We start from the raw sequence: 18,648 nt of genomic DNA on the forward strand, positions 1-18,648 counted from the left end.
ATAAACTGATTTAATTAATAAATAAAACACACAAAACAGGGACACAGAAAAAAGAAGACATGAAACAAGACGTGACTAGAGATGACAACAAGGATTCTGCTTAATAGACAAGACAATCAACACATCAGGAACAGGTTTGCAGAGGAATAAACAAGGGCGGGGCAGACACGTGACACAGAACATAAACAAACGCATATGGCCAAAGTCCAGGCTGGATCCTGACAGTACCCCCTCTTCGAGTTGTACCTCCGCTCCCAACACGCCGATCCCGACAAGATGCAGGAGGGGGGTAGCGAAACACACAGCAAGGCAGGAGGGGGGAGCAAGGCACACGGTGAGGCAGGTGGAGGGAGCAAGGCACACGGCGAGGCAGGTAGGGGGAGAAAGGCACACGCCGGTGCAGCCAGAGAGGGCCGAGCGATTTCCACAGCCAAGCAGAAGGGCCGACCGATGTCAACAGCTGAGCAGAAGGGCCGAGCGATGTTCACAGCCGAGCAGAAGGTCAGAGCCCAACCCCCGAAACACCACGGCCAGACCACGTCTCAAAAACCAGAAAGGGGTGGAGGGCGCGAAAAATCCTCTGCCACGGAGCAACCAATAAAAAAATTATCCATGGGGCACAATACGGGCCTCCATGGACAGGAAGTGAGGCGACATCCTCCATGGAAAATCAGGAAGTGAAGCGATGTCCCCCACCGGACAGGTGCGGGGCGATGTTGCAGGACACTGGGAAATAAAAAAAACAAACCCGGGCTGTTGACATTGTCCGCCGGCAAGAAGTGAGGCGGCGTCCTCCGTGGGGGAATCCGGAAGCGGAGCGGCGTCCCTCACAGGAACATATAACATAACTCTTCAATCAGTTCCTCAGACCATATGCAAATCGAGTACATAAGCCAGTCCCACTCTGCAGAAGAAATGTTCCACGGGTAAAACGATTGCCATAAAGACAATAATAGTTCATGCACAGTCAAAACCTCAAGCAAACTAAACTTACTGGTTTAATAATTGATTTTAATTCATTAAAGAAATGTGTTGTAAAATCGCTTAATTATTTTTGGATAAACATTAAACTAAGTTTAATTAATCAGACCTGCAAAAGCTTATCATGTACAATTTACTGCAGGTCGAATTCATTATCTTCTCAGAATAGGTTATTTTAATCTATCATTCAAATCTTTAGTGCATGTTGTAAAAAAAAAAAAACATCTCCAGTGTTATTTGCCTTTGATTGAGGAGGTTTGAAGCACCTTCTAAACCTCAGTCACAGCGTGTTCTTTTAAACAGAGACAAAGAAAATTAGTGAACATGAAAGTTTGGTACATGTGTGACAGGATGTTTATTATATGCGGTTGCTAGGTCATCATACTGACATCATCATCATCATCATCATCATTAGGACGATGATCAACATCATCATGGGAGGTAAAAAAAAAAATTAAAAAATGGAGTAACGGGTCGATGAGCATGCAAATATCCCATTTTTATTGTTAGGATCGTGAAACTACATTTTTCAAGACAATTAGACCCTGAGGAAATCAATGTCTTATTACTGTGTTCATTATGTAGGCCAGTGAACACAGACCTAAATGGGCAGACAGAAGTCAGCGTGAATGGGCATCACCGACATCTCATTTCCATTTGCCACACCAACAGAGGAAAAAGAGCAAAAACTGGTGACACTAACAACATAACATGAATTATTTAGCAAACTATTTACATTGCATCATACACCAACGCTTCCTCCCTCTCTCTCTCTCTCTCTCTCTCTCTCTCTCTCTCTCTCTCTCTCTCTCTCTCTCTCTCTCTCTCTCTCTCTCTCTCAGGTACAAATCACTGCTTTCCAGCAGATATCAAGTCCAGTGTTTCGGTCCAGAGTTTTAATCCACCATAGCGCTCTTGAATTCTGGATTCTGATTGGCCAAAAGGTAATGATTCACCAGCTAGGTTTATATTAATGTTAATGTGCTTGTTCTAATGCATTATCATTTAGTTTTTTGTAATAAGCTTGCAATTAATGTTTAAAGAAGGAGTCTCCATTCAAAGCTTTACATTTTTGGTACAGAGCAGTTTACGCTCGTGCGGGTAACAAGAAAAGCTACACATTTTAAACATGTACTGTATATAAAAAAGAGATAGTGGAGAGGAACTGTTTACAGGAAGTATACACTTATAAAAAGCTTGACCTGATTGTTTTAGAAAAAAATACTTCAATACAAATGGAATAAAACAGGATGTGCTGTTTGTGAAAAATCCATCCATCTATTTTCTTTACCACGTAAACTTACAAGGTATCACAAGAAACCTAAATCCAAGGGGACTTCGTGGATGTGGTGCCAGTCCATCGCAAGGGAAATTCAGACACACACCAGAGAATTTAGAGATGCCAATCAGAATATAACGCATGTCGTTGGACTGTGGATGAAACTTGAGTAACCAGAGGAAACCCTTGAAGCATGAAGAGAACATCTTCTTGCAGTAAGGAGGTAGGAAGCGAACCTGCAACCCCTGAGGTGTGAGACAAATTCATTCAAACCTCTAACCCTGTTTTTTTTTTGTTGTTGTTGTTGGTTACTGTCTTTTAACAGCACAACAGAAGTTGTTTTATTCTGTACTTCTATACTCTGAATATTGTCTCAGCGTCCCAGACAAATGTGTGTGTTTTACTGCCGAATGGATTTAATCCATCATCTCACTGCTCCTGGAGCTGCTGTTCCACATGGACACCCAGGATACAGATCAGCAGTCTTAGAGGACATGAGTGTTAGTATGTGGAAGGTTCAAAGTTTTGGGAAAGACTTGTAACATTTAGGGAAAGACACAACGGGACATAAAAGATAAGCTTCACACTCATACACAACAAATGAATCAATTACGTTTATTTTCTTCTTCTTCTTCTTCTTCTTTTTCATATACATTTTTTTCATGTTTCTTTACAAAGCCAGTTAATTCAGTATAGACATTTAGAGCATGTGTATTAAACCCAGATTACTCCTGGGTCTTGGACAGATAATCGATCCACACACTGATTACAATAATCTCACACACCGGAATGTTTATTATCTAGATCGTTTAAAGAAAGACTAGAACCACACGATCATTAACACTCTTTGTGATAAATATAACAAGATATCATCAATAAAACTGTTAAAAAACTATAAACAGTGTATAAGTTATATTATGATTGTATTGATCTCGATTGTTGTTGACTCAACAAATAATATTTGTATGGGGAGGTGTTCCGGGCATGTTCAACCGGGAGGAGGCCCCCGGGGAAGACCTAGGACACGCTGGAGGGACTATGTCTCTCGGCTGGCCTGGGAACGCCTCGGTATTCCCCCAGAAGAGCTGGAGGAAGTGTCTGGGGAGAGGGGAGTCTGGGTGTCCCTGCTTAGACTGCTGCCCCTGCGACCCGGCCCCGGATAAGCGGTAGAAAATGGATGGATATGATTATTATTATTATTATTATTATTATTATTATTATTATTATTATTATTATTATTATTATTATTATTAATCATGATATTATTATTATTATTATTATTATTATTGTTGTTGTTATTATTATTATTTTTATTAATCATGAAATTATTATTATTATTATCATCATTATTATTATTATTATTATTATTATTATTAATCATGATATTATTATTATTATTATTATTATTATTATTATTATTATTATTATTATTATTATATTATTATTAACACTAATAAAAATATGATTTCGATTATGTCGATTGTTGTTGACTCAACAAATAATATATTATTATTATTATTATTATTATTATTATTATTATTATTATTGTTGTTGTTGTTGTTGTTAATATTAACAATAACAACAACAATAATAATAATAATAATAATAATAATAATAATAAAATATTATTTGTTGAGTCAACAACAATCGACATAATCGAAATCATATTTTTATTATTGTTAATAATAATAATATTATTTGTTGACTCAGATTATTATTATTATTATTATTATTATTATTATTATTATTATTATTATTATTATTATTGTGGTTTCCATTTGTGTTTACTTTTCTTATCCCAATCGTATAAATATACGCTACAGAGTGTATAAAAGTAAATAAGAAATAAGATATGAAATTAATTTATGTATGAGGATCGAGCCTAACAGAAGAAGCAGGAAGTTTTCTGAGAAGAGACGCTTATTAAACACGAGTCTCCAGAGTCAGAGATAAATAACACTCAGACATATAAAGCTGTTGAAGTTTCAACATTTGTTCAACATTTTATCAGCTTCAAGTTGGAGAGATCTTATGCTTCATTTCTTACTTTACAACAAAAATGCTTTGGTATCATTCAGTAAAGGCTTTTACACGTAAAATACAAATGCATAATTCATTCTGCAGTACTTTGGTAGGAAATAAGCTGCCTTGCATAAGTAATCACCCCCTTTAACTTCAGTATAATTTGCAGAGTAACTAAAACATTTTACAAACGTTGCAAAAATAGAGACAAGTTCAAGAAGGAGGTGTGTAATGAACTCTTACACAAGCCATTGTAGATATTTAGCCAGACAGTCTTGTATTCGCTCCTCTTCCTCCTTCCAAATGTCACCGTTCACTTAATTAAATAATTAATTAATTAATTAATAACCGAATGACGTTTTGGTTCAATAATTCTTTTCATCTTTTTTTGCAGAACCCCCCCCCCCCTTTTTTTTAGCAAAACACACATTTTTGTACATGTTTTAGATTTATTTACTTGCTTTGACATACTGCTGAAATATTATTAATAAAATATGTATTAGACCTGGTCACTTCCTGTGTTTTCTGTGATCAGATAGCTGTCCGACAGTAAAAAGAGCAGGTCTAAATGCCCTCCGAAACGTTTTGGAGACGGATATAAATCCGATTGTTCAAACCACTACAGGAGGTGGTCTGGGACGCGTTTCAGATGAAACCGGACAGGTGTAATTGAATGTGGTTGTTCAAGCCACATACGTCAACGCTATACTCCTCCCAAACGGAGGTACGTCACTCGCAGGTGATCTTTCACCCAGGCGTCTCGTCGGGTCTTAAAACGCGCTGCTGCTCCAAGTGAAAATGCAGCAAACAGTAAAACGTCGTAAAAAGTTTATTCGTCGTCTTTTTGATTGCGTTCTGACAACCGCATACACCAAAGTGTGTTCCATTTCAATTACCCCGGAAATGAGGTAAAATATATTTGCATTTTGTTGCAAAAAGTCGGCGAGGTTATGGAGGAAGTATTGTATCATCTGGTGCAAGCAAACATATCATGTAATGCTATAATGTGATGTAGTTTGAAAACGTGACACAAACGCGGCGACTGGTAACATGTGTGTTAAGCAAAAAAAAAAAAAGGCTTCGCCGGCGTATAATTGTGACGAATGTCGATGTAGATTGACGTAAACGTCGCATCAAATCCGCCTTGGATGTTCACACTGCAGCCACATTGGAAAAAATCAGATTTGGGTCTGATTCAGGACCACATATGGAAGTGGCCCAGATCTGATTTTTAAAAAAATCAGATCTGGGCCAGATTTGAGTGTTCACACTACTCCTGAAGAAGTCTGACCTGGTCACTTGACCCCAAAAAAATCGGATTTGGGCCACTTTTACCTGCAGTGTGAACGGGGCCTATGTGGCCTGATGTAAATGGAACAGTTTTAAGATGGTGAACACCGTTCCACATGTGGAACAGTACCGCTAGGGGCTGAAGCTGCATAATTTCATTGTAACTTTTAAGCATTAAATCCTCTAAAAACACGAAAGTTTATACTCTCAATATTTTTTTAAGCCCACGCACAAAGCATAATATGATTCATAGCCGTCATACTCTTAGAAAATTTTTTTGGAAAAAACTGACCTAGGTGGCGCTAGACCAGTTTTCCCTTACCTTTAGACGCATCCCTTTCTTTACTGGGGTAATATATTCCAAAACAAATATTCCACAAAAATCCACACAGGTCCAAGGAACTGGAATCTGTAAGCCTTATAATCCAAAACGCTTTGGTCGCGCCGCAAATATTCCGAAAAATGGATTGGAAACAGTGGTGCGCCACCATCTTTGTTTCGGCTTTAACTTCTCATTGGGGTATTCAAAAATTCTAAACTTATATTTATATATTCATATTTACTTATAATTCTAAACTTATATTTATATATTCATATTTATAGCCCAGGACATAACGAATCAAACAAGCCCTCACTTGAGCCAATCGGTGCTTGTATTGCAGAGATAGACGGCTGAGAAGCCAATGATGTCATGACATCATTTTTGGGAACCCGCCTTTGACTGACAATTACTCCTTCTAATAGCAATGAAATTGGCCGGGACCTATACAGCTTTAGAGGTTTTTTCTTTAGCCAATAAGGAGACGATTCCAACGGTATGCCACGACCCCCCTCTCTGCTGCTTGCTTCTGCGCAAAAATCGTGCGCGATGGGTTTATTGCGCAATCCTCGACCTTTTCACACTCTCACAGCTCAGGGTGTCAGGTTACAGGCCTCTTTACACAGCAGAATAGTAGAGAGAGAGGCTGTGCTTGTTTTAAGCCATTTAAACTGAGCATGCAGTCTTTTAATTCAAAGTTATACAGTAAACAAGTAAACAAGAAACACATGACCGGATGGACATGTCCATAGAAAAATTGAGAAAAAAGTTTTATTGAAGCCATTTTTGGGTCTTTTGACTTGATTTTTTTTATTGAAAGCCAAGACATGTGGCTATGACACTCAGTTGTTAAATGTTACCTATCATGTTCCAGAGAATTAAGATTAATTAAAAATCTCAGGCGAAAATCAAAACATTCCATTCTAGCCTCTGTAAAAAAAAAAAAAGCACATTGTTAAATCACGATCTAGATGTTTCTCAGTTCCTTTTTCTTAAAGAAATTCATCTACACGCAGGGACCTTACTTTCTCCTCCTTAGTTATTTAAGTAATAAACTGCAAATTCAAATCACTTTCAAGCAAAAGGATAGAAAAAGGATGATGTAGTGACAAATCATAGAGCTTAAAATTAGCATCCATACCGGTGGCTTATTACAACATGAGGTGTTAGAGGAACACTAAGTACTAACACTTTTATCACTGAGCTGTATAATTTGGGACGACATGCTAAGATCCTTCCACACAGTAAGGCTCGGTATTCATTAGTCTCTTGAGAGAAGGAAGAAACTATAAGTCGAACAGCAGGGAATTCATTTTCTATCTTATTTTCTACTTAGCCAAAGGGAGTCTATATCTCCACACTGTCAAATAGAGTTAATCTGCTTTAAATATGTCGTCTGCTATTAAAGTAATCTTATTCGAGCAGCTTAGTTTTTACATCCTGTGACCGTCACTGTGTGAGCACTGAACACATTTTTTTTGTCTTTTTATAATAAACGTATCTTTCTTCACAATTAACAACCGCAGTTGTGGTCTCTGGCAGAAAGGTAAAACGAAGATGAGGAGAACCCTGGAAGAACACAGCGGGATCACCTAGAAAAAAAAAAATCTTTTAATCATCAAATGTTGAGCTGCTGTGACATGCTGGAGGTTCGAGCACACAGTGGTAAAGTTAAACAAGAAGCCAGAAGAAGGAAGTGAGGAAGAATTGAGACTTTGTACACCAACGGAGAGAATCACAGAAATCCTTTCTGTAGGATAAAATTCTCAAATAAAATGTAAGAAATTAAAATTCACTAATAAATTAGTACATGTTTGTAAGTTCATGTATAAATTTACACCTAAGAATAAAGAAATCTGCTCTAACAAAGACTAAATCACAAGACAACAATCGTATAGAACCCTGGTTTTAAATGCTAATGGATAATAGCATCTGTTAAATGAAGAGCTGTTACTGTTGTCCTTTTACCCAGAGAATGTACTGGTACTACAGCGGGATTTGAAGACAAATGGATGGAGAGCGACGTACAGTAAAAGGAGTAAAAAATGCACGGTGTTTAATATCAGTGTGCCATTCTGCGTTCGATACAGAGGATCGGTGTAAACTATGAAAGGTTGAAATGGTGTTAATTCATGTTTTTTTTCTTATACAGCATGTTTATTTGTTAATGAATACATTAAATAACAATTATAAATATATTTATTGTGATCAGTATTAATGCACGAGATTCACATGATAGTTAAGGTTAAACCGCCGTTAGCGTAGCTTCCGATCATCATTAGGTCATAGTTCAAATATGATTTTCCAATATTTACAAATTTATTTTAGTGTTTTTTTTATTACTATTAATTGTTATTATTATTATTATTATTATTATTATTATTATTATTATTATTATTATTATTATTATTATTATTATTATTAGTTTTATTAATAGTTCATCCTTCAGCCTTTAGTACACTACACATTGTTGACTGGATCTCAGCCTGCTAACTAATAATTAAACAATTGTTAATGTTGGTAAATGTGTAGAGAATAAGATACGGGTGTTTTTTTAATTATTATTTATTTGTTTTCCATCCAAATCCTGTTGTTGATTATTTTCATCTAACAGCGATGTGGTTCAGTTGTTTTTTCTTTAATCAGTCTGAACTGGTAGAAAAAGTTGCACAAAATTTTTATTAAGTAATAATTTATATAATCTATAAGATTATACAGGCCATACAGATCGTTTTAACCATAATCATTTTATTGTGTAATGATCATAATCCAAAAATATACATCATAAAAGACACTGTGCCAGTTCCACAACCAGGGATAATACAGCAGGTAACACATAGATTTACAACACTGAGAGAAAACGTTCAATTATCATCCATTTAAAAAGCCAGACATTCTTCATGTTCCTAAGCGCTCTATGTTTTTATTAAATAACATCCACGAGTGAGTCAGGGAGGATTAACCAGCCTCTGGATTAAGGCTCTGCTGTCTCAGGACAGCACACACGTCCTCACGGAGCACAAAAAAAATTATATATATATATTTCCAGGTAATTTTAGTACTTTTTATTATATAAGAGGGATGTGTAAACAATCTGTCGCCTTCAGTTTTCTAAAAAATATTCTATAAATCCCACAAAATCTTCCAGAATTTACAAAGTTATAATGTTTCCCACACACAGGTTCAAGGAGAGATACTGCAGTCTGAAAAGGTACAATTTGCTCCCTCAGATGTTTGGACAGATGTAAATATATATATATATATAAGTATCTTATGGGATGATGCTGACGAACCTGGTATTTCTTCTCTTAAAGGCAGGACTTGTTCCAGCAAGTGAGTTACAGGAACTGCTGAGGAAGAAAGTAATAGCTTTGACGTGCTGGTTGAAGAAGCTGAGAAACCTCTGGATGATGGAGATGTTACACTACAGTGTTCCTGTGCCTGTATGGTGGAGGAGGCAAAAATGTTCCTGGCTTTATGCTGACTTCCGTAGAGTTCTCTGGCTTCTCACGGCCATTCTGCTTGTAGATGAAATTGTTCCTGCAGACCAGTGAGGGATCTGGAGGATGCTGTTGAACAGTGGCCGGAAGGCTGTAATTGTTTGCGTGAAAGGACTTCTTGTTTGTTCCAGCATGACCTGGTTGTGTTGTGCTGCTTTGAGGGAACACATGGCCTGGTAGAGCAGAGGTGCTACTTTTAATGCCATCATGTTGATGTGAGATACAAGCTGGACCAGGAGAACCAGGCTGGATTTGGTGGCTGATGTGACATATTTGCCCTGTTACTGAAGGAAGGAGACACTTACTGGGATGATCAGTACATAGACCGTGGCCTGAATGGAGATGATGGCCATTCTGACTCACTGGTCCACTTTTAGGAGGGTGAACAGGTGGAAGTGTAAAATGAACATGGGGTCTCTCTGTTTGAGTGCTGAGGTTTATGTGGCTGTTTGTAGTCCTGCTTGTTCTGGACAGCAGTGGAAGAACAGAAATGCTGCTATTCTTCACTGGCTCCTGGATCGTCTCATCCGTGCTGTGGTCTAGAGGAGTTTTGATGTTCTCTTCCTCGTTCTTGAGCTGTCCATCAGGGTTGCCATGGTAACCTGGGTTGTCCAGTGCATGGATCTCTCTGTTTTTCTGGTGCATGATAAAAGGATTTTCCTCAATGGGGTCTGGAGTTGAGAGAAAACAGCATTTTTAATGAGAGATCACAAAGATCTTGCCAAGAATGAGAGTCGAGAAGGCCACGATTTATTGATCTATCCACCTAACGTAACTTGACACGAGATTTTGTTCAAGATCATGCTGCTTATCTTAATTTTTTTTCACCAGTTTGAAACAATGGAATACTGCAGAAACAGACGAGGTTACCTGAGGAGCTCTTGTCACTCCTGGCAGCTGCACAATGATCCTCATCTGCACTTCTCTGTGTTCTTTCTTTCAGGAACGCTGCAGGATCTGTACTGTAGCGTCGACAGCCGCTGTCCTCCACAAACGCAGTGCTGAGCTTCTTCTTCAGCTTCCCATGACAGAGCTGCTCCTCGTTGCCAAGTCTCAGGGGGAGAAACAGTTCACCAGATGATGTGGCTACCTCACAGCTCTGTGTTCCTGTTGTCATGTCGCTCGGTCCCTGTGTGTCATTCATCAAATGAAAGAACAGCTATTAAAAAAAACTCTTGTTGTGATAAGCACTTAATATTAACTTAATAAATTATTACATAATTTAATATGTAAGTCTTACCTGTTTGGAGTCCAGATGAGGGCTGGAATGATGGGAGGAAGCAGGAGCTTTGAGGTCCCGAGGGACCAAATACTCCTCAGCATCCATCACGTCTCCGAGTTCATCCTCATCCACAATACTGTGGAAGAATTTAGTGTTGTTGGGACTAGGCAGCTTCATGCAGTCATCCCCCTGAAACAAAAAAGTACCCCAATACTCTCCAGAAGTGTCAAATAGTGTCAAATAACTGGACAAAAGGTTTGGCTTTTTTGCTACTCACCCGGATGACTAGGTATCTCTGAGGGTCTCTTGCCATCCTGCAGAAATCCGTAGCGAGATCTCTAAACCTGGGCCGACTGTCAGCATCGATCATCCAACCTTGAGCGAGGATCATTAATGAGTCAAAAAACGAAGCAGCCCTTTCACGGCAGGAAATGGATTGATGCAACATAAATAAATAAACAGAAAATACAGCCTGCACCATGTCGATTTTGGTCCATGATTTTTAGATTTTTTCCTAAGCAACTATCCCACTTTCTGATGGAATCATTCAATCTGTCAGGCAGCTCTCACGCTACAACTGTAATATCTGCGGACACGCCGAAGGGAACACGGCTAGAAGATTTCGGTTTTAAGACTTACATTTGACCATGACCATGTAGACGTCTATGGTGCATATAGGAGGTTGAGCCAGACGTTCTCCTTTTTCCAGAATATCCGGGATCTCACGATTGGGAACGCCGTCATACGGCTTTGCTCCGAATGTCATCAGCTCCCAGATGGTGACACCTGATGAAATAAATATCGATGGCTGATTCAGAAATGACTCAATATGTTTGAAGGACTTGTTCGGTGAGTATATTAAGATAACCAAAAGATTTACAGGGGTTGGACAATTAAACTGAAACGCCTGGTTTTAGTCCATAATAATTTATTGGTAGGATGTAGAGCCGCATTTTGTGGCCAATAAAGCATCAGTTTGTTTCTAGAATGACAGATAGAGCACCTGTATGATTTGGCCACAGTGATTTTGAGCCATTCCTCTTGCAGAAGAATTGTTAGGTATTCTTGGGCTGTCAACTATAATACTGTACATATGAGCAAAGAGCATTTACCGTAGCTCCAAACATCACTCTGGTGTGTAAACTTTCTGTAGTGAATACACTCCAGTGCCATCCACTTCATCAGAACCTGTCCACAAATAGCAGAAACACAGTATAAAGTATTCTAGGTTTGATCATCTTCATGTATAAGTGAAAAGAATGTCATAGTGGCTTGATGTAGACTTTCAAACCTTGTCTTCGTCATTGTTGTACTCCTTCACGTCGTCACCCAGAAGCTGAGGAAGTCCAAAGTCAGTGATCTTGATGTGGTTGGGGGATTTCACCATGACATTACGGGCAGACAAGTTCCTATGAACCAGCCTTCTTTCCTCCAAGTACATCATACCCTAAAATGTATGTCATTGTGATTAATGTAAGCATGTTAGCATTTTTTCTTTCGCTCCATAAGCACACTTTTGAAGGAGTCCCTAAGGGTCCGGTATTAAGCCCTGTCATATTTATATTCAGGCTGCAAACCTGTGTGATACTGAATCCTTTAGCCATCCCCACATGTTCCTTTAGAGATATGCAGGATGATGAAAGGCAGAGAAACCCAATCAAAATCTGCTGACGCTAATTAGCATAGCAACCAGCCCTGTGCATGCCCTAAACTTGAGTGGGGCACATTAGCACAAAATCAATCACTTTTGCTGTAGCAATGTGGCTTTAGAAAAGAGGTTTCCTGTGTATCCTCTTACAGCAATATCATTTTACTGGAACAGAAAACAAAATTGATGTGACATTATACAGAGAAAAGGGAAGGAGGTTGAAGGAGAGCAAAAAGTTCCACTCATTAAGAGAAGAAGGTCATAAATCAATTACAGTGCACTGAAGCAAAATAAACTGGGGTCCGTTAAGCATCAGGATGTTGGTGCATTTGTTCTAGATCACTTGAAAAGTGTTCAGTTTCCAACTATTGGCCTTCAGGTTGGAGTTTTCCTGCCACTGCCCTGTGTGTAGTTTTTCTCTGGGTACTCTTTTTTTCTTGTTTTCCAAAATTAAACAGATGAGATTTAGTGGTTTGCATGTTAGACTCACACCTGAGGGATCACTTCAACATTCCACCTTTTCATGTTCTCATGGTTCGGGAGTTTCCTCTGGGTATTTCAGTTTCCTCCCCCAGTCTAAGGACATGTTTGATAGGCTGGCCTGCATCTCTAAATCGTCCGTAGTGTGTTAATGTGTGTGAGTGCTAGGGCTGGGCGAGATGATGAAACCTCAAATAATTATAATGTAAACATGAGTCTAAAGTCACAATGAACACTTAACTATTATCTCTTAACATTTAAGGTGCAAAATGAAAGAACATGTAAGAAATGCTTAAGAAAGTGTAATAAAATAGTGCAAAGTGTTAAATATAAGCATAGAGAAACGGTCTGGCATAATTGGCAGATGACATTGTGACTACAGTCAGACTTATAATATCCAAATATATCCAATATATCTTTTATATACAATTTCCTCGCTCGCTGTGGCTCATTTTCTGCTCATCAGTCGGCGGTTACTGAAGAGGAATCCAGCGGACCGGCACGAGACGACGATATGGTGCAACCAAACGTGATACTGTTACATGACTGGCTGTTACCGTGTCACTCCCTACGTTGCTAGGTTACCAGAGAGCGAGTGCCTTTGTTAATGCAACCAAACTTGCTTTGCAACCTCGGTTTTCTTCCGACAAAGAATAAAATGTCCGATCAAGAACTTAAAAGAACGGTAATAAAAATTACATTTCCTTTTTTTGCGGAAAAAAAAAATAATAAGAAGAAAAAATATCAAACGTTTTATCGTACACATTTTTTATTGATATCGATCACGTGTCTATCGCAATACATATCGTTATCATTTTATCACCCAGCCCTAGTGAGTGCGTGTCATTGTGTGCTGCGATTGTCTGTCACCTAGTTCCTCCAAGTTCCCAAGGATAAGCTCAAGGCTTCCCACAATCATATGAACGACAGGCGGATTAGAAAATGGATAGATGGAAAAATGGATGAATGGATAGATGAAGAATGGATAGATGGATGGATAGATGGGTGGATGGGTCTACATGCAGTATGTGAACAATAGAGCCAAATCTGGCTTCTTGAAACAGAAAACTCTTGAGAAAATTGAGGTTGCCCAGAAATGATCAGCTGTAAGGATTCCAGGGTTTTCTTGACAGCTTTATTGAGTATTTTAATTTACTAACTGGGCAAACAGAAAGAGGAAGAAACAACAACATCCTATTCAGCATGCCGTAGCTTTGTTACAGCCAATCAAAATGTACTTCCACAGTTAATTAGTCCATCAATAATCCATTATGAAATGAGATGGCACTACAGACAGAGCGAACGAAGAGCCAGTAATCCTGGTTCAGCTGGAGATACAGGAGAATCCCTGCTACTAATACATCATGCCTCCATTACCATAAAGCTGTTTATTATTCCTCTGTGTGCTGTGCAGCGTCTCTAAATGAGGATCTGCTACCGATCGGGCTGAAGGTGTGACCGCGACAACCTCCAACAGCAGGGACGTGTCACAGGTGGGCGCGTGATTGATAGAACTCGTTAAGTCGGTGTCCGAACCTCTTTACGATGAAGAGCCAGTGTGTCTCTTCTACTCGAACCGGTGGTTCACAATGGACAGGTGACTTGACAGTATTGCAATTTAGTGAGCAGGACAAGGGGAAAGTCGTGTCAAAAAAAAAAAAAAAGACATGACATGACAGCATAATGCCATTTTACAATAGCAGCTTCTGTCTCTTACAAATAAACACATCCCTGTCATAGTCCATGTATGAATTCTGCTAAGACGAAGTCACTAGAAAAAGCTAATATGCACAATATGCCGTGTAGGCACTGTAGGTTAATGTAAAACCCTGTAGGAGGCTCGAACATGCTGTTTAAACATGTTCATATGATCGCAGCACCTTTTAATTAGCATTGCAATAGTCTCATCTTCAGACATTTTTTGTGGCAATGTTTCTATAAATACAGCAAATATAAATATTTAATGTTAAAGGTGGGGTCCCCGTTGTTTGAAAGCCAATGTTGACATATAAAATCACCAAAACAAACACGCCCCTAACCCAAATGGGTCCCACTCCCTTATATCGATAGCTCCGCCCACACATACATACGTAACCCAGGCAACTTAATGGAAAGAAACGTGTCTTTATCATAGCTGAAGGGAAGAACAATACGATTGCAGAAACAAACAAGCAAAAATGACACACAAGCATAATCATGTAAAGGACAAAGGCATATATTAGTTCTATATAACTAATATATATAATATATATTAGTTCTGTGTAACAAAACAAAACCAACGTTACTCACCTATTGAGAAGGAAAAAAGCGCCTTGGCGTCCCATCGCAGGCCTTCCTGCTCCATCAGTTCTCTCCAGCCTTGGAAAGCTGATCCTATATTAACACCTCCTACTTCTTGCCTTATCGTAAGTCTTTCTTCTCTTTCTTTCTTTGTTTTTATCCTCCATGTCAATGTTAAAACCGCTTTCTGCTAATATCACACATGTGCACTGAACACTCTCTCCACCCATATTGACAAGACACGCCCCTTTCTGCTCATTGGCTACACTTTTGTTTTGTATTTTTTTTGTCCCAACTCATTTTTCTGAAGCATTTCTCAAACAACAGAGACCGCACCTTTAACTACTAAATAGGTGACAGATAACTGTATTGAGATAAAATGAAATGGGTGTGGCTTTCTTATTTTGCGAGTGTCAATCATTCTTAGTTCTTTAATTTTAGCCAATGACTCCGGCGTTTGACACAGACTTTGTGTGTGAAACGAGTGAAAACTGGCAGATGATGGATGCGAAAGTAACTTGACCTCTAAAGGAACTTATTTACTCTGCACCTTCACAGCTCCTGGGGTCTCAGCATGAGAGTGACGGAGCTTTGTAGGTAGGAAGGCAGCCTGAGGATAAAGGCTACATAAAAATAAAAAACAGCAGAGCTGGGTGAAGGTTCAGAACATTCCAAGAGGAACAAAAGGTATGAGCGTGCTGTGCAGACCCAGTATGATTTTAGCACTAATAGTTTATATGGGCAGATGATGAACAAAGAAATCAAGGACACCAATTTCCTCCTTCTGGTGAAGTCTGGACCTCCTTCATTTCCTCCAGCTGCTTGTGATTGCAGCTTTTGATTGAAGAACCTTTTTACTGTGCACCTTTGAGCTACTCAGAGGACAGCTGAAGCATCTATAACCCCTAATCATGAGTCTTTCAATGAAGGACATTGTGACTTATACTGTAAATAACAGCAATTTAGAGGATTTTTATTTTTTTGTCCATACTGAGCAAAAAGAGAGAAAAATAGAAGTCAACACACAAACAGGAAACAGGATGCTCTTACCTTGGCGATCTGCACACACCAGTTGAGCAGCAGCTGAGAGCCGACGTTGTCCTTGTGCTCGTGAACGTAGTCCAGCAGGCAGCCGTGGGGCATGAACTGGGTCACCAGCTGCACGTTGGGGCTCACACACACCGCCAGCAGACGCAGCAGGTGAGGGTGATCCATGCTGGACATCATCACGGCGTCCTGAGGGAGAAAAAAAAAATGACCTTGTAATAAAAAGCTGTGAAGAACAGATGCAGGTTTAGATCCTGAAGCAATCTATTTATTTTATCCTTTATTTCTTTGGATAGAAAAGGCTGTGCATTAACAGTGGCCTTGAAGAAAAAATATAAAAGAGCGAAGAATGAGGACTCTTTCAGTGTTCTATTAAAAAGAGAATATCGATATCCGTCCTCTTAAATCCCAGACTAAACATTATCCGTGGAGCCTTACAGAGTGAAAGAACGAGACAGAGGACATAATGAGAGAGTGTGTTTAGTGTTCCCTCACCACTCTGAAGAGGTGACCGCCATTAGTGAGTGTGACCCTGAGAATCTACTCATCCGTGTGTGTGTGTGTGTGTGTGTGTGTGTGTGTACTGATGCACTCATGTATTTTACAGTGCATGTACATGCATATAGCTCATATCTCTTTTTAATAATGACAGGAGATGATTTATGTGTGTAGGAAGCCGTGTTGTTGACTCACATCTAGGAACTTTGTGTTGGATTTCAGTCCTGTTGTATCAGTGAGGACTTTTATGGCCACTGGGATTTTCACACTCTCACCTTCAGGTATCCAGATGCCCTGATAGAGAAAACACACTGGACATGTTGAGATATTTTATAGAGAATAAAAATGCTCACAAACACACTCTCCTCTCTCCCCTTCTCTCTCTCTCTCTCTCTCTCTGTCTCTCGCTCTCTCTCTCTGTCTCTCGGTGTCTCTCTCTCTCTGTGTGTCTCTCTCTGTCTCTCTCTCTCTTTGTGTCTCTCTCTCTTTGTGTCTCTCTCTCTCTCTGTCTCTCACTCTCTCTCTCTCTCTCTCTTTCTCTCGGTGTCTCTCTCTCTGTGCCTCTCTTTCTCTCTGTGTCTCTCTCTCTCTCTCTCTCTCTCTGTCTCTCTCTCTCTCTCTCTCTCTCTCTCTCTCTCTCTCTCTCTCTCTCTCTCTCTCACTCACTCACCTTGTAAAGAGTACTGAAGGTTCCAGATCCCAGGATTTTAACCATCTTGAGTTCAGTTTCCTTCAGTAAGCGTAACTGAGCCTGATTCACTGCAGTTCCACTGGATTTAAGAGGCTCCAAGAGCTGATCAACACACAGATCCCAGATCAGTTATTACACACACACACACACACACACACACACACACACACACACACACACACACACACACACACACACACACACACACACACACACACCTACAGCAGATCTTGGATCAGTAAAATTGTACCTCAGATTCCACAAAGCGCCGTAAAACCCTTTTCTTCTTGATGCTCTTGCGTCTGATATAAACAGCAAAACCGAGCACCACAATCACGAGCACAAACATCATCCCAATCACGCCGGCCGCAATCAGAGGAGTCCTGTAATGAACAATCCCTAACGTTTAGGCAGCCAACATGTGACATAAGAAAAAACTATAAATCTAAATAAAAAAGAAAAAAAAGAAAAAAGGAGAAAAAATAAAATCACTTTTCTATCCATTATTATTATTATTAGTAGTAGTAGTATTGTTGTTGGTGTTAATAATAATAATAATAATAATAATAATAATAATAATAATAACAATAATAAGTATTATTATTGTTATTATTATTATTATTGATGTTGATTATTATTATCATTATTGTTATTATTATTATTGTTATTATCATTGTTATTATTATTATTATTATTGATGTTAATTTTTATTAATTATTATTATTACCTGTCCATCATTCCAAAGCAGTCTTGAATGTGAGGTCCAGTGCATCTAAAACACACAGAAATGTGTAAACACAATAATTATTATGATTTGTATAATTATTAAGGCGTTCAAGGGTCTGACATGACAGACATCAAAGGAAATGTATAAAAGTTTACTGTATTAATAATTTTAACAAGCTGAGGCTAACAGGCTGAAGCTGAGGCTAGGAAACTCTTCAGGAGTATCAAAGTCGGCATCTGATTGGTTGAATTCTAGAGGATTCCTGAGAGAAGCGTGTCTCGTGTTTATAACAGTTCGTCTGGAAACAAAGCCGCCGCGATGCTCTTCTTCCTTTGTGGACGAAGAAAGCCATCGTATACATAATGCTGAACAAAACCTACTGTGATTGGTTGCTTTACACGTCAGTCAGATGTCCTACTGAACAGTTCCTCAGCTATTAAAAGCTGTTATGGGATCCAGACCTTCTGCCGTCACAGACGAGGCTGAGGCCACGGACTCACAATGCACTTGCAGCAGGGACTTCAGTCTCTCAGCTGGACTCCTCACAGTGACACTGAGCTCTAATAGACAATTTACTCCCAATTAAAATCTTTTCTATTAAAGCTGTGAACTCTGAGGCAGGTCGAGAAGCTCTGCTGGGTGCCAGGAATAATAACCGCAATCT

At 39.1% G+C, this 18,648-nt stretch overlaps 1 protein-coding gene across 3 annotated transcripts in view; it reads right to left on the minus strand.

Moving 5' to 3' along the window:
* Window positions 1–8,628: 8,628 nt before the first annotated feature.
* LOC113648904 (receptor tyrosine-protein kinase erbB-4-like) overlaps window positions 8,629–18,648 on the minus strand; it is a 50,809-nt gene continuing 40,789 nt past the window's right edge. For all 3 annotated transcript variants that reach the window (XM_047803452.1, XM_047803454.1, XM_047803453.1), the window contains 12 exons: window positions 17,985–18,029; window positions 17,508–17,640; window positions 17,237–17,359; window positions 16,762–16,860; window positions 16,072–16,257; window positions 11,905–12,060; window positions 11,726–11,801; window positions 11,253–11,399; window positions 10,891–10,988; window positions 10,632–10,802; window positions 10,262–10,520; window positions 8,629–10,062 (listed from right to left, as the gene is read on the minus strand). In XM_047803452.1, coding sequence (XP_047659408.1) covers window positions 9,311–10,062; window positions 10,262–10,520; window positions 10,632–10,802; window positions 10,891–10,988; window positions 11,253–11,399; window positions 11,726–11,801; window positions 11,905–12,060; window positions 16,072–16,257; window positions 16,762–16,860; window positions 17,237–17,359; window positions 17,508–17,640; window positions 17,985–18,029 — 2,245 coding nt within the window. In that variant the 3' untranslated portion in view covers window positions 8,629–9,310. The remainder of the gene's footprint in view (window positions 10,063–10,261; window positions 10,521–10,631; window positions 10,803–10,890; window positions 10,989–11,252; window positions 11,400–11,725; window positions 11,802–11,904; window positions 12,061–16,071; window positions 16,258–16,761; window positions 16,861–17,236; window positions 17,360–17,507; window positions 17,641–17,984; window positions 18,030–18,648) is intronic.

This window comes from Tachysurus fulvidraco, chromosome 18, assembly GCF_022655615.1.
Source record: "Tachysurus fulvidraco isolate hzauxx_2018 chromosome 18, HZAU_PFXX_2.0, whole genome shotgun sequence".
Taxonomy (NCBI): Eukaryota; Metazoa; Chordata; class Actinopteri; order Siluriformes; family Bagridae; genus Tachysurus; species Tachysurus fulvidraco.